At 45.1% G+C, this 16,104-nt stretch overlaps 1 protein-coding gene across 2 annotated transcripts in view; it reads right to left on the reverse strand.

The window, feature by feature from the left end:
• erfl3 (Ets2 repressor factor like 3) overlaps nucleotides 1-16,104 on the reverse strand; it is a 61,383-nt gene that overhangs the window by 7,028 nt on the left and 38,251 nt on the right. For both annotated transcript variants that reach the window (XM_041044183.1, XM_041044184.1), the window contains 3 exons: nucleotides 13,108-13,223; nucleotides 11,773-12,932; nucleotides 9,726-11,465 (listed from right to left, as the gene is read on the reverse strand). In XM_041044183.1, the coding sequence (XP_040900117.1) occupies nucleotides 10,791-11,465; nucleotides 11,773-12,932; nucleotides 13,108-13,223 (1,951 nt within the window). In that variant the 3' untranslated portion in view covers nucleotides 9,726-10,790. The remainder of the gene's footprint in view (nucleotides 1-9,725; nucleotides 11,466-11,772; nucleotides 12,933-13,107; nucleotides 13,224-16,104) is intronic.

The following is a 16,104-nucleotide window of genomic DNA, read 5'->3' on the forward strand; positions in this document are numbered from 1 at the left end:
GCACCACAATGCGGTGGGCAGTTTCTAGTCAGTGGGCCCGCATCCGAAGCGTTGCAACCGCTGTTTTCTGTGATCATTTAGACAAACAGGGTGAACGCACTCACACAGGACAGAAATTACCATGACCGCACGTTTGAAAAGTGTGTCCCGGAGCTGGACGACTCCTGCGTGGTGCAGCCGACACAAACCACCCTCCGTCTCTCTCCCTCTCCCTTTTCTCTCAGCAACAGACGCTCACTTTCACCGCTGTCAGCCAATCGCGGCGCAGCATTCCGCTCGCTCTGACGTCGGTAACGTCTCCGCCCCGCCCACTCCGCTGGAAGTGAACGGGACCGGTCTCCGCTGACGTCACTTCACCGGCAGGCGATTGGGCAGGTGTGCGACGTCTCGGGGCCAATGGGTGCGCGCGGCGGTGATGTCATCACGAGTGTTGCCACCAGCTGGACCGAGGGGGCGTGGTCTGGCGTAAACTCGGCTAACCCCGTGTTTGAAACTTGCAGGCAGCGGTGGTGGGGATGAACCGGTGTGCTGAGTCCTGACTGAAAGATGTGCATGTGGCGCGTGAGACGGGCCTCCTGCACATATGATCACTTTCGTGTAAAACATCTGCACTGTGACTTTTAACCGCTGCATCGAAGGAGAGAAAGCACAACACCTCGCAAAAGATAAAGTGCCATAATAGTAAACATTACATAATCTCTTCTCCGTGCGTAGTAGAGAAGACCAGACTCATGCTGAGATACCCAGCCATGCGGGATCTCATAGGAGCAGCGTCCTCTGTCGGCCTGATCTGATGCTGGCATGCTGATCTCTCACCCAAGCCCAGTGATGGGAGAGCAGAGATGTGTAGATCTAAAAACAGAGGCAAGTCCTGATTGGTTGAAAGGAGCTGGATAGTATTTTGTAAGAGTGTGTTTACCACTCATGTGTGCTTGTCTGTGCTTGTCTGCGTGTGTGTGTGGAGACAGCGAGGGAGAAAGACAGAGACAAGGCTGGATGGTGGTTAAATGTTGATGTAGGCTGACATCTAGTGGTAAATGTCCAGCACTGCAGCTTACACATTTCAAAACATCTTGTGGAGTGGCATTACTTTGTTTGGCAGTGTTGATTTATTTTATTTCTCATTAGCTTTGTGCACGTGACACTTGAATACAAGGGAACCCTTGTGTGTGTTCTATTACATTAATTGATCTGCATCACTTTCAAACATTATCGTTACTATTATTGGTGCATTTTTATTTGAATGCTAATTTCCATGTTTTTGGTGCCTGACGAGATGACAAGATGATGCCCCTCGAGGGTTTTATCCTCAAACTAAAATTTAAAATAAATAAATAAAGGTGAACATCACTCGTGAGTCATGAGTGGTCTTTGGCTTCTCAAGCCAAAAAGGTTTTGGAACCACCTCATTACAACATTTCAGGTTATGAGATGAATCTTTGTTCTTAGATAACCTTGTAAGCTTTCAACATGTTAGGTGTTAACTACATTACTCTCTGTCAGTCTCTCAGTCTCTTCATGCCCGGCCAGTTCTACATGAGGAGACCAATCTTCAGCTTAAAACCAGTAAGATAGAGGATACTGGGAAGTAAAAATCATAGCTCATACACTGGATTATTTTAGATCAACACTGATAATGTTATCTCAGAGGTAAAAAAAAAAATTAAATAACCTAAAAATGTTTTTGATGTTTTCGATTCAATTTAGATGTTTAACAGTTGAGACCAAGACATAATCTTTGGAATTTCTTACAGCAATTTCTTGCTACAATATTTTGATACCAGTGCATCTGTGATGAGTTAATCTCAGGAAATTATCAGTTGGAATTTAGTAATAATATTATGCGAGTTGAATATTAAAATCCAGGATGGAGGAGATGCAGTTCCACGAGTTGTAGGTCCTACACATTGATAATGAAAGTTAATTGTTGGTTGCAGCCTTGCAGTACTTCTGTGATGGAATAAAGGACCCTGCCTTAGGTTTTTTGTGAGTTGAAGCAGTTTAAGAAAACCCTTTACAACAAAGGACAACAATATAAACTCAAACTGTTAAAGTCCTAAAAGTACATTTTGACAAGATAAGGTGACAAGATGGAGGATGGGCCCATCTTAGCTGATATTGTACTTAAGCGGCGTAAGTTTCTAACAAATTTGTGATTAATCAAATTCGGTAGACCCAAGTGACATGAAGTAAAAGCTAGGAATCCAGCCCTGGTTGGAGGATTTTTTTTTTTTTTATTATATGAATTATTGGGGAGAAAGGGAAAGGAAAATAAAGAATTGAAAACAGCTGGGGGCAGTGCAGACACTGAGGAAGCACATGAACTTTTAAACTGCCTGCATTGTCCAAACAGCAGTCCAGATTTTAGCCAAGGATTCAGCAGCCAGGCGTGTCCACATGTGAACACTGCTGGACCTGGATTCCTGTTGCATCCCTTGGTTCTGCACTGCTGATATTAAAATGATAATTAGGATACACAACAAGGTGCATCACTGTTGCTTGCACTGCATCTTGTACGGAATAATATAATATAAGTACTTTTAGTGGACAGCTTGTAATGTTCACATGTACAAATATATATTCTTCTTTATTATTTTGTCTGATCTCATAGCTGTTTGCTGTTACTGTGGCCCCTTTCCCCACTAGAGGATCAGTAAACTCTCATTGTATCATTTTCAGTGTGGTTTTTATCTTCTTTTTTTTTTGCATGCAACCATGCACCAACCACGCTACCTTGTTAGCAAGTCCCCCCTCCCCATCTGTTTCCCCAGCTCTGTTCTCCCCCTCTCCATGGGATCCTGACCTCTGACCTTTACCCTTCACCCTCTTTCTGTGCACTCATCACTGGTCTGTCAGTCAAACACCAGAGACCCTCCTTCTCCTGCTGCGCTCTGCTGTCAGCCCGGCCTCAGGTACAGACGGCAGCAGAGGAGGAAGAGAGACAGAGAGAAGTGGAAGAGGAAACACGGTGAGAATAGAAGAAAAAAAAGGAGAAGAAAGATCGGTAATGTTTATTGAATTCTTTGCCAAAAACAGTAAATGATTTTGGATTAACTAGTCCAACTCTCAGCAGCAGCAGCAGCCTTACCTTTCTCTTTCCACTCTCCACATCCGAACTAACCATAACTCAGGCCCATCATCAGGAATGTCTCTCACCGCAGGGATTCTTAAAGCAGACACTCACAGTAGCATAACCTCTCACCTCTGACCCTCACCCTGGCCTCTCACCCAGCGTAGCCAGACAGCGCATGCACCATCAAACTCTATTAAATAAGTGATGAAAATAGAAAACTGAAAGGCTGAAAGGTTCTCAAAAGAACAGCTTTGCACTCATGGAGAGGGCCTGCCTTGGATTTTAACAGCACGTTAGACAATAGAAACGTCAGTCCATCAGTCCTGACTGAACTCTCGTAACAAATATTTGATGGACTGGAATAAAATTTTACACAAACATTCACGGTTCCCAGAGGATGAATCCCTCTGACTTCTGTGATCCCCTGACTTTTCCCCTAGTGCCACCATCGGGTCTCCTTTTTAATTTGTCCGGTATGTTGGTGACTAAATGACTAAATACCTAAATGACTAAATATCTGCAAAGCTATCTGTGTTCCCATCAGCCTCAGCTGTACTTTCTGTTTAGTGCTAATTAGAAAATGTTAGTCAGGTTTTTAATCACATTTGGTTTTTAGTCATCAATCTTCCGCAGGCTAACTGGGGCTAAGGTAAACTCTCACACAAATCATGATGCCTAATAATGTCTGATAAATGCTGCTACTCAGACTCAGCAAGGTTAAGGATTTAGGGGAGATCAAGCAAGCACACATGGGTATTAAACCTGGAGATAAAACCAGTTTGAGTAAAAGAACCACATGAGAAATAAGGACAGAAATCTATAATCTCATTCATGGACTTATTCTGAGACATGAACAGCTACTGTATACTGATGTGCTTTGGCTAAAAAAGGCACAGGGAGCACATCATAGTGACATTAAAGCCTAACAGAGGTGGTGAGGAAGGCTGGCATCTGTACAAGCTGCAATATGGAGAACAGTAGGCCCTTGTGCTCACCGCATTCTTGTTCACAGTAACTTTACACCACTCAGCTGTTCCTCAGGGTCCACGTCATGTCCCCCAGGCTGAAGACAGAACTGTCATGGACAAGCGTCCTTGGACGCACAGATTCCTGCCTGTATTAGAGACAAGATGAAGAACGAGTGGTTAGTGAGCTTTTTCAAATCAGGGCACTCCGTCATAGATCCTCTCATCACTTCAGTAATGTTTCATTTCTTAAATTTTGCATTCACTTTTGCACATGAGGTGTCCTGTGTGTAGCATAGTTTAAGAACTGTACACAAGCAAGAAGTGTATATTTCTTCGGTTTTGAGGTGTGTAAAAAATTTAAACACGAAACTGTAATTTCTGTAATTGCCATCTCGTTTTTTTAATCTGGAGAAATTTTACTAAAAATTAAAACTAAAACATGGGAACCAACATCTCAGACTCAGTGTTTTAGGTGGATGATTTGTTCACTCTAAATACAGTAGAAATACAGTATGCAGTAAAGTATTCCAACAATAGGGGGAGACAGTCAATGGGAAATGACCAAATAGAGGAAGCAAAGTAAACCAGTTCTGTTTTAATGCTGTAGAAAAAAGTAAACTAGGCCCTGTTTCACTGAGTGTTATTTACCCTTCACACCAGGTCCATCAGTGGTATTTCTGTCCCCTGAATGAGACAAAAAAATGAGACTGATGTTTCTTTTGGTTGTCATATAGTATGAAAAGAAAGATGAGCGGGAAGGAAGGAGAAAAAGGAAATACCAGTACCAGAGTTTCAAACAAACCACATCAATGCATGCACACATTCGTCTGTGCTCGGTGTGACAAAGTGCCGTCTCTGTGAAAGTGCTTCACTCCTGTGTGGTGCAGCTTTTCTCTGTATGGTGGAGGATGTGGTGAACTTACTAGCATGCCTCCTGTATTTCACCATACGGTAACTCTAAGAGAGGATGCAACAGCCTTGTGTGTGTGTGTGTGTGCGTGTGTGTGAAATTCACAAAGGCTTCTTGCTGTGCAGTGTGTGCACAATGCACAGGTTGCGGTTACATGTGGAGAAGAGAGCTGGCTCTGCGCAGGTTTCCACGAAAGCAGGCGCACAGAGGAAGCGAGGGGAGAGGGATGTGGCGCAGGTGAGAGAGCACAGTGGTTCCTGTGGTCTCTCTATCTCTCTCTCTCTCTCTCTCCTCTGCTGTGAATGGAGCACATGGACGACTTGTGTGTCAACAGTGAGGTCCAGGAATCTGTACATGCACTCATATACCTTCACCAAGGTCACAGCAGGTAAAACCAGGTTACGTGAATCACATATCACAAAGGTTCCCAGCCGTCTCTGCTTGTGACCTCTCCTCACAGGCTGGATGTGTCTGTGACCTGAGAGGAGTTCAACCAGAGAGTGTGTTTGTCTATTTGAATGACAATTAAAGGCCTGAAAAGAAACAAAGAAAATGCTGTCCTGTTACAGTAATTCCCTCGTGATACCTTGGAGGGATCCTGGCCCACAAGTTGCTTTAAAGTGTAGTTTTAAATTGTGTCAGGTCTGTCTGTAATAATCCCATTCCCTAACAAATGCTGAAAAAGTATTTGGTGGCTGTGATTATTCCTTCTCTCTGTGCTGTCAGTAAAGTGATCGTACCCTAGAGTGATTCCAATGTAAGTGATACTCGACAAAATCCAGTCCAAATCCAGTCTGAAGTTCGTCTGAGGACAATATGATGCTTCAGATAAATGAAGCATGCATCTTCCCTGAAGTTTTTGTTCTGATCTTTCTAACTTTACTCTGCGAGGAAAACAGTAACATGAAGAGTTGTTTTAGTTCTTTGGTGACGTTTATAAAAACATCACCAGAGAGCTGCTGATTCAGCTTCAGAGATACTGTTGAGGATAAAGAAGTCTCTTATTAACTTGTTCATATAAATTTAACCTGTCAAAACATACAGCGTGTGTAAGATTTAAAGTTTAAACTGTGTGTTTTCTATAACTCCCAAAACACATAAGTGGGCTTATACAGAACTGCAGGATTTCCAGTGGACAGAAAACACCCTTAAATGTCAGCCTGAAAAAAAAATCCTATTCTTCCTTATGTGCCTTATGTGACCATTATGTGGGTGGGTGAGCAGCAGCACCGCGGACAAAGTGCTTTTCTTTATCAAGGCTAAATGTATAACCTCAGAGGTCTCTGCATGACAGCAGCAATGAATGTGTGTGTGTTCACACGATTCACTCAGCCATAATGAAAGCGAATAAAACTGCTGCTCTATTATAGTTAAAAAATGATGAAATGAGTAATTGTTTCAAAAGGAACTGATTCTTATAGGGTGGATTTTGATATGAATGAACAAGCTTTATCTCGAGTCTTTCAATTTTTTTTTGCATCTTTTCTCTCTCTTTTTTAAAAATCTTTGCACAAATATATTTTGCAAAAAAATTGTCGTAAAAATGTCAATTTGCTGCTTTATGATTTTGACTATTTCTTGATTCTGAGCCGTCAGCAGGCAACCAGCGAAGAGGAAGTTACTGCTTACGGCCAAGAATTAGTACAAATTAACCAACAAGCTGTAACATGTTAATACCTCAGGTTTAAACTGGGTGAATTCTGATATCATGTAAATGTCGGTTGCAGCTTTGTAGTTCTTCTGTGATGGAATAATACGACATTTGCTGGAGGTTTTCTATATTCTATGTTTTCTACAGCATAAACTAAAACACTTTTTCAAGAGCTGGGACCATGAACTGGAGAACCCATCATAGCTGATACTGTACTTCAGAGGTACAAATGTCCAGTAAATTTGTAATTTATCGCATTATGTAGCTCTAGATGTTGTGGAGTAAAACCTTTGGGTAGTTGCCTGTTTGGTGATCCAGCCCTGAAACTAAGAAGTGGAGGCAACTTTTCAAAATGCTTAAAGTAAAGAGCAGTGTTGTTTAGTGTCATTTTGTTCTCAATGCAATTAACGGGAATCTTGAAATAGCAAAAGGCCTCATATAACCGTCGGCTTTCTGTTGACTAGACAAAGAGTCAGGGGTTAAGCTCCTTGTTTACAAACAACCTGGTAATAAAACTCTGCTGTCTGATCGTATGTAATTCATTAATATGGATGTTTGAGAGAGACAGGCATAAACAGAGTGATACTCATATTGAGTTTTAACCAGTTTTAATTAACCCTGATTACAGCTTAATTACAAGTTTGGAAAAAAAAACACAAAAGAAGTGGAGAAATTCAATGTTACATCATGGTATTAACTCTCGTCTCTCTATCTGAGTGTTATGTAACTGCTCGGGGGAGACGAGGCGAAAGAAGAAGAGACTGAAAGAGGGAGAAGATAGACCTTTACACAGTAAAACAATACACATCTTTTTTCTGCTTTTAAAATGATACAACCCCACCCCACCCCCCCACCCCCCCCCTCCCCAAAAAAATGAAAAAATATACAAGAGCGAGAGAGAGAGAGAAAAAGTAACATTATAAAATAAAAATTACAATACGTGACAAAAAAGATAAAATCACTTCCCCTCTGCCCCTAAATAAAATCCTCCGACACTGCTCTTCCCTCTCAGTCCCCGATGTTATTTCTCTGTCAGCATCAAAATTAATATTACACATTCTAGTTATATTACATTTGTAAAGATTAAAGACAGGAAAAAGATTTCTGGTTCAGGGGCTCTAAGGTTGGAAAGAGGGAATGGAGTTTGGGAGGGGTGGGGGTTTCCACATCATCCAAAGTGATGTACACAACATAAAAAGCAACAGCTAACAGAACCATGGAATAATCATAATGCCAGGTGGAGAGGTAAATAACCCAATGAGAACAATAACAACAACAACAATAATCAATAGCAATATTGACATCAGAAAAATAAACTGAGAAACCTTTATTCTTTTTATAGAGAAATGTAATCTTTGTGCTGTTTGTCTACCTTTGTTTGACTGCGGAGGTTGAGAGAGAGAGCCTGTGTTACAATCAGTCTCCAATCAATCTTTTTACCCTGCAATATCATGAGTGATTCAGATCACGCCGCAGTTAGCAGGAAGTCAGACAACGCCTGAAACACAGCGAGGAAAAAATGAAACAGAAAGAAGAGAGAAAGAGTGCAGAGCAGGTAGACTGATGCCTCGTCTGTTGCTGAGATATGAAAAGTTGTAATAAGGCAGCTGTCAGTTCAAATACAGACACAGGACGTGGTGAGGGTGGTGTGTGTGTGCATGTGTGTGTGCGTGTGCGTATGTGCATGTTATGACATGCTCCAGTCCAGACCACATGGGTCTGATGAGGAAATTCGATCAGCTCAGCTACACAGACCGCCTGGAGGACATCTATCTCACAGTTTGCTGCTATAGATCCGTCTTGTCGCTGGCCAGGCAGGGACAGGCCTCGCTCTGGTAAACACAGCTCACTCAACCAATCAGGCGCCTGGATGACCTGGCCACAGAGACGAAAAGCTCAAGGATGTTAAAACATAACATAAACGTGATAATTTCTGTGTGTGTGTGTGTATGTGTGTGTGTGTGTGTATAGTTTGAGGAGAGGGCATTTCAGGACAGGGCCTCACGTGTCTGACTTTTTCGGGCTATCTTACGATAATGATTAACCCCTTAAGCTCCCCCCTCTCTCTCACTTGCCCCAGTCCAGAGCTGCTGTGAACTTTGGAGCATTATGCTAACTGGCCTTATGGAAAAGACCGGATTACTACTTCACTAATAGCCCATGAGCTATCTCACACACACACACATACACACATACAGCCCGGGGCCAGGACAGCTCAGGCTGGAGTGAACCCCATTGAGCTGAGCTAGACTGCACAGACAGGAAAGAGCAGAGTGCTGCGTGCTGAAAGGGCAAGCTACTGCAAATGAAGTGAGCAGCAGAGTGAACCACACATCTGAATCATTAGCAGTCTGTCCTGTGTTTTTCTTTTTTTTCCCTCCCTTGCTGGTAGACTGGCCTGTGCTGTTTTTCTCTGGCTTGTTTGTCTATGAAACAAATGTACAAGAAGATCCTGGACCCCCACCCCACTTCATTCCGCCCACCCACCCTCCATACTAGATTACCGAACGAGTGCTGTGAGGCTTCTGACCACTCAAAATAATTCATTTACAAAAAAAAATCCTGAATCAATCATATCATTAAAATGCTATGGTTCTTTTAAAATCTCACTTTTCTTTAATAATTTCATTTAGAATATATAAAGATATAGTCTGCATGTGTGTTATTAGAGCTCAGTTTGCACTTTTGTACATGCTATAAAAACAAGGCATAGAGAGGCAGAGAATGTGTGTATGCGTATGCGTGCGTGCGTGCGTGTGTGTGTGTGTTCCCTGGTCTCTCAGGCTCTCACACTCATGTCATTAACAGGCCTGGCAGTCTCACACACTCTCAGGACCTGAGGATGACGCCACTACAAGGAGAACTGGAGGTCCAGACAGAGAGAGAGAGAGAGGATGCGTGTTGAAGAACTAAAGGCAGTGCCGTGTGTGCGTGTGTGTGTCTATGCTGGTTTAGTTTAACACTATCTATGATTGTTAGAGGAGCTTTAGCTGGTGAACTAGGATTCTGTGCTGCTGGGACTCAAGGGAAACAATTTTCAGTGTACAAGCCATGTTAGGTGAGGCAAGAAGGTTAGTTAAAATTTACTGGAGCCCCTCAAACCCCTCTCACCCCCCCCCCCACCCCGGTGAGTGGAGTCGTGACCTTTCCACAGGTGGTCCGCAAGAGAAAGAGGGGCAGGACAGGAGAGAGACAGAAGGAAGGTCATACAAAAGTCATCAGCTCTGAAAGAACAGTGTGCCAGAGAGTCAAAGTCTGTGTATGGGTGAGCGTATGCTTGTGAGTGTGAATGGTCTTGTGTCGCTGTGAACACTGTTTAGTGTCCATGGTCCTCAAGTCCCATTCACTGTTGGCTGGGTTGCTTTTTGTTTTTGTTTGTGTGCATGAATCCAATAAACATACAGCAATAGGCTTCCCTGAGTGGAGTGGGCCAGGTTAAAGAGTCAGTCAGACAACACCAACAGCTCCTCTCTTCAGTCATAGAGACACACTTTCCTTTTTGTTCATATGATTTTTCAGTATCTGCCAGGTTTTTCATGAGTTAAACGTATGGTAACTCAAAGCAGTCCTCCTTCCTCACACTCTCCCGTCTTTGCTCTCTTCCATGTCACTCCAGGGCTGTCAGTTTTAGATACAGGCACTTATCAAAGTCCTGTCGTCTTCCAGGAAAAGTAGCATATGGGAGAGTGAGCATATCGTCGTCCTGGGTGTGTCGCTGGGCTGTAAGGGAGTGTGTGTCCCCTGAGGAAAGTATTGACTGGCTGCTGTTCCTACCGGTGGGGGCCTGAAGGCAGGAGCTGTGCTACTGGGACAGGGTATCTGGAGCTTCACTGGCCAGGTGGGAGGTGAACTTGTGGCCAAGTTTCATGAGGGAGCATCGCTCTGATTTCAGCCCCATTACAGTCACTGAGCCTGGGATGGCTGAGTCTCAGAGAGTCCCTCCTCCCAAAGGATGTGTCCCAGAAGAACCCTGATCCAGACAGACATTGATGGGGGATCTGACATAGCAAGAGTCAGGCTGTCTTTGAGGTGTCGGTTTTATATGTGTGTATGCTGGACCGTGCTCTCAGTTCACTGGAGGTTTCAGGAATCTAGTTTATCAGTGTGGGGATTACAGGGGAACCATTTACATACTCCTGTACCACCTCCTGTGCTACTGGAGCAGTAGTGTTTGGGCTGTGTGTCTCATCAGCAGTCTTTGTTCTCCAGGGACAGCTGTGCAGTGGCACGATGCAGCTCCGCGCTCACCCTCCGGTGTGAGGCCAACGGTGTGGCTAAAGAGCCCTCGTATGCCAAAGGAGGGGGGCTGTCCCCTTCTCCACTGCCTGTCCCGTCCTCGTCCATCTCCATTTGTCCATTACTTTGCCTCTCTCTTTCCCTCTCCTCCTCTGGTCGTACTTTCTTGTCGTCTGACTCCTCCTGTGAGGCCTCCATGCGCTGGTCTTCGCTCCAGCGCCTTTTGAAGCGCAGCTTCAACGGTATGCACTTGGTCTGGGGAGCTCCTGCCGAACCCGTCTGAGGTGGAGGCGTGTTGCTGTCCCCTGGCTCGGCCGGTTCACTCTTGAGTGTGGGCAGCACACGATGTGCGTTGGAGTGTGTGTGCTGGGAGGTAAAAAAGGGCATCAGGCCAGGTGGAGGCGGAGCGGGGGCTTTGAAGACATCCTCGTCCAGGTCCTCCTCATTATGGGGTTGATGCTGGGGTGCAGCTGTGCCGTTAGCAAGGTGATGGTGGTGGCGGTCAGGGGCTCTGGAGTGGCGATGGGAGAAGAGCTCAAACTCTTCATCTCTTTCATCTGGGTCCTCATCGCTAATGTCGGTCACCTCCACCTCTTCCTCTGACTCTATGTCAGAGATGGGCTCCACCTGGAGAGTCAGGTACAAATAGGGACAAAGACAATAATGAGCACAAGAGCACAAAAGAAAACTCAATTAATAAAACATTTTAGTTCAGCAATGTTTTAATAGTGAACACCACTGAAGCTTATTTGAATTATATAAATTATTCAAAATGTAGCTTTATTAAAAAAGTTTTTGTTTTAAGACTATGTGTTGTTAATTGTACAGATTAAATATGCATGTGTAATTTTAAAAACTTTTCAAGGTGATTCATGTCAAACATTTTCACCGTACAGATTTAAGAACAGTGCACAGATAAAAGTATGTGTCTCACCTTTATCTTGGGGAGTCCTGCACTATTTAGAGACTGTGTTGAGGAGGAGGCAGAGATGAGGCCTGAGCCACTGGCTGAGCTCAGGTCACTGCCAAACGACAGCGAGGATCCCAGGCCAGAGGTAGATGACATGGACCCGGATCCTGAGCCCGAAGACAGCGAGCTCTGCCTGGGTTTGCTCTGGCTTTGAGTCTCCCTCTGCTTCCTGCCCAGTGGTGGTGGCTGCAGCTTAAACTTGAAGGGAGACATGTGTGGAGGCTCCTCACCCAGATGGAGTGGGTGATGAATGGGATGAGAATGGGGGTGAGGGTGGGCAGAGTGAGGTGGATGCGGGTGGTGGTGGGCAGAGTGAGCCAGAGGTGGATGGTGGTGCCGATCTCCTCCCCTCTCTCCTCCGCCTGCAGTCGCTGCTCTTTCTGCTCTCTCGGCCGCTCCTCTGTCTCCACTCAGACCAGCCTTGTCTGCAGCGGGCCGGTGGGGCTGAGGGATAACGATGTTGGGGTACTGGAGGAAAGCTCTGGGGCTGAGGCCGTAGTTGTACACCGACTGGGTGTGGGCCTGCAGGTAGCGCTTCATGTCCTCTGGGTTGAATGAAAAGTGGGAGCCTAACATGGGGGACAGGGTGGGTGAGGGAGTGTAAGTTAGGTGAGATGTCGGGGTCATGGAGAGTGCCGGGGACAGAGGAGGTGCTAGGAGGCCGGCTCCTCCTGGCCCTGGCAGAGGGGACACAGGGAAGGGGGATAGGGGCTCTGTGTGGATCCGGTGCCCTGCGGGGCCATGGGAGCCTGGGTGGCCAGCAGGGTTGCCTGGTCCTCCATACATGCGGAACAGGGTTTCATGAGACAGACGAGGATGAATGATACTCCGGTAGCCTCCTCCTCCACCTCCAGGTCCTCCTCCTCCTCCACTCACACCCCTCTCTCCCCTCTCCTCACCCGCTCCCGCATTGCCCTCCTCAACCTCCGAGTTGACCGATGTGCCGTCGCTGCAGTCGCTGACGGAGCCGCGTGCCATTCGTCGGGCCACAGAGCTGAACATGCCGCTGGGGCTGCGCAGGTCTTCGTTGGGGGAGAGGACTTCGGACGGTGTTGAAGGAGGAAAGCGGAAGTGGGTCGCTGCACCAGTAGGGACAGGAGGGGCGCTCTGAGGAACACTGCTTCCTGGAAACGTGAAGACAAGGTTTGGAGGAGAGGAGGGGGTGAATACTGAGAAATAATATATATTGTTCTCTTGCATAATCCTATGTAATCATGCTATCCTACAGGATAGGTAGGATTAGGAGACATCTGAGCATGCACAGGCAAGCACACACAGCGGTAGACTGCACAGGCTTACCAGAGGAGCCCATGTCGATGAATGGGTAGTTGACCAAAACCAGTTTATTGAAGTTGAACTTATAGGTGAACCTCTTTCCTTTAGTCTTATGAAGGATCCTCTTGTTGTAGTAATATCTGGAAAAGAGCATAAAACAGACATGATAAATAAAAATATTAATAAAACAAACGTAAGCCAAGACTTTGCTGTATACCACAGAGAAATATAAATATTGGCCTTTTAACAACGCAGACTGGAACATTTAGATTAAAATGCGTTCCTCATTTTAAAATATTATTTTGTTCCTGAAGTCATCGAGACTATGACAGATGAGCTCACACACTCAAGCACACACTTTAATAAGCATGAGTCTTTCATCTCGCCCCCCGCCCCCCCCCTTCTAATGAGAGATATTACAGAGTGTTGTATGACATTTGCACAAAGCAGACACAGAAGGGGGGGGGGGGGGGGGGGTAAGAGAGAGGGGGAACAGACAGATGAGAGCAGTGGATGGACTGAGCAATGAAGCAGCAGAGTGATGTTGTGTGTAGGGATAAACAAACAATTAGGAGATCAGAGGTCAATGTATGCTGCGTTACCACCACGGCCAAATGTTGGGCTATTTTGAGTCTGCATGGATCGTAAGGCCACAAGGGTGTGTGAGCAGTTGTATGCATGTTTGACAAGTGTGTGTGACTCATGTGTTACTGTGTGTGGATTGTGTACATGTAGAACCAATCTATATCTCTTTAAAAGAAGGCCAGAAATTAGAGGAATGTGTCTTTTAGGGTCTTTTAAGTTCAGATTTTGAGCGATAAGTGTCACACACAACAAGAGATTCTGTCTTTCATTTTACTAGATGGACCCGTCTCTTTATGTAACACCAAAGCAAAGCCACCAATAATTCACCCCATCTTTATCTGTTTATGTAATGGCCATTCTCTCTTTTTTCAAGCTTTTTCTCTCCCATGGCTCCTGCCTACAATACAAGGCTCCATTTTTATTAACCTTTGTCCAGCTACAGCTCTTTATGTAACATCTCTCTGCTTTCTTCCCCAGATCCACATCCACTTTATGTAACCTCTGGATCCCTGGCTGCCAACCCTCACACAGTAAGGGAGACGGAGCGAAGGAAAGAGGAGGAGATAAAGGGCAAGAAAACGAGTAGAGAGCGTGTTTGTCCGTCAAGGAGAGAACAAGCTTGAGTGCCATGTTCACTGAAACCACCGCCTATCCTTTCAACAGTACCCCTGGCTATTTAACACAAGATTTAACCAGACTGAACTTTACATATCATGTCTGCATGCCGACCTGCTTTTATAGCACTAGACTATGCTTTCTCTTCCTCCTGCATGTGTCTGCTGGCACAAGTTAAGTGAAGTGTGCTGGCAAAGATAGAGGCTTCAGGGTATGTAGGTAATGCTGAGTTAATCAGAGCCCATTGACTATCATTATACTGAATGGTAGTTATCCTGACGGCGGTGTATGTGTGTGTGTGTCTGTGTGTGTGTGTCGTGTGTGAGTGTCTGTCTGTTTGGTGGTGGGGAGGTGTTGCCCTTCACCCCCTCTTATTATGCTTATTACACAGACTTGTTGGGCCGTTTTTGCTCTGGGAACAGACTGTTGCTCTTTTTCACTTGTTCTCTTCAACCCTCCCCCTCTCCTCCCTTTATCCTACTGATACCTCTCTCTCTTTCTCTCTCTCTTTTTCTCTCATCAATCCACCTCCCCCCTCTTTATCCCCACTCACTCGTCCCCTGAGGCGATGGGAGATGGTGAGAGAGAGGGAGAGACAGAGAGAGACAGGACAGGCCTGCACTGTTGAAAACATTGTTTGCGCCAGGCACAAAGCAGCATGTAATTTCTGCTCTAGGGGAGACACTCACAAGGGCCGGGAAGGAGGGGAGAGAAGCAGTTGAGAGCAAGGGGACAGACAGAGACAGACAGGAAGTCAAGCAGGATTAAAACCACAACAGGACTATGATCAAATTAGCTGATGATAGAAAAGTCAATGGTCCCACATGAGGGTCCAATATAAATATAAATTGCAAGGGGAGAAAACAAACAAAGTCCCATGTAAAAGTAATTTATTTTCTTCAACACACATCATCACTGCAGCCTAACTGGAACAAAATTTCATGACATACTGCGTGTGCCTATCTAAAACTAATGCAGTCTAATTGTGAACACCTGCTGGAAGCAAACAAACTGCGCGACATCACCTCTGCCACTTCTCGCTCGTCGCTGGTGAGTAGTTGCTTGTTAGAAAACTCTGTAAATAAGCAACCTACTGCGTTCTTTTACAATCTCCTACTATTTGTGCCAAGCAGAACTTTATTTTTATTTGTGTCTGTAATTATGGAGGCAAGTGACACACAAATAAGGGAGAAACTCAAGTGAATACCTTCTCGTCCTTGGACATTTATCCACAGCAGGTAAATCCTAAAGCTTCCTTGAATCCTAAATCATCACCTCTCTAAAAACTGAACATTACAACCTTTATAAAGGCTGAATTTATTGCAGGGCGGTTGTATTAGATCGCATTGCCTTCAGATGGGTGTTCTTAATAAACTGGACACTCAGTGTACAAATAATACCACCAATAATATCACTGTGCTGACACATCTGTCTGACCCTGGCTTGTGGCAGTCGGCTTGGAGGGAGTGGAGCCAACTAAAATTTTGTGCGTGCTCGGCTGCACACACACACACACACACACACACTGAATGCTGAAATGCATAGTTGGAAGCAGACAACAACTTTGTGTAATCCTAGCCACGGCAACTGAAGCTGTGTTTAGAGCACATGGTCACCCATTCTTTCTCCATGCCCCCTCCTCCTGCGCCGTCATACGGGCAGACAGTCTTTGAAGAGCATTTGAACTCACTTCAAAAGAGAAGAAAGAGATTCTTTGAGTGCCTGTGTTTAGCTGCCCACCACACTCGCCTTACACACACACAAGTACACACATACACACACACATGCACACCTCTCTCCCATATCCTGACTCTATAACTG

This window comes from Toxotes jaculatrix, chromosome 8 (assembly GCF_017976425.1).
Source record: "Toxotes jaculatrix isolate fToxJac2 chromosome 8, fToxJac2.pri, whole genome shotgun sequence".
NCBI lineage: Eukaryota > Metazoa > Chordata > Actinopteri > Toxotidae > Toxotes > Toxotes jaculatrix.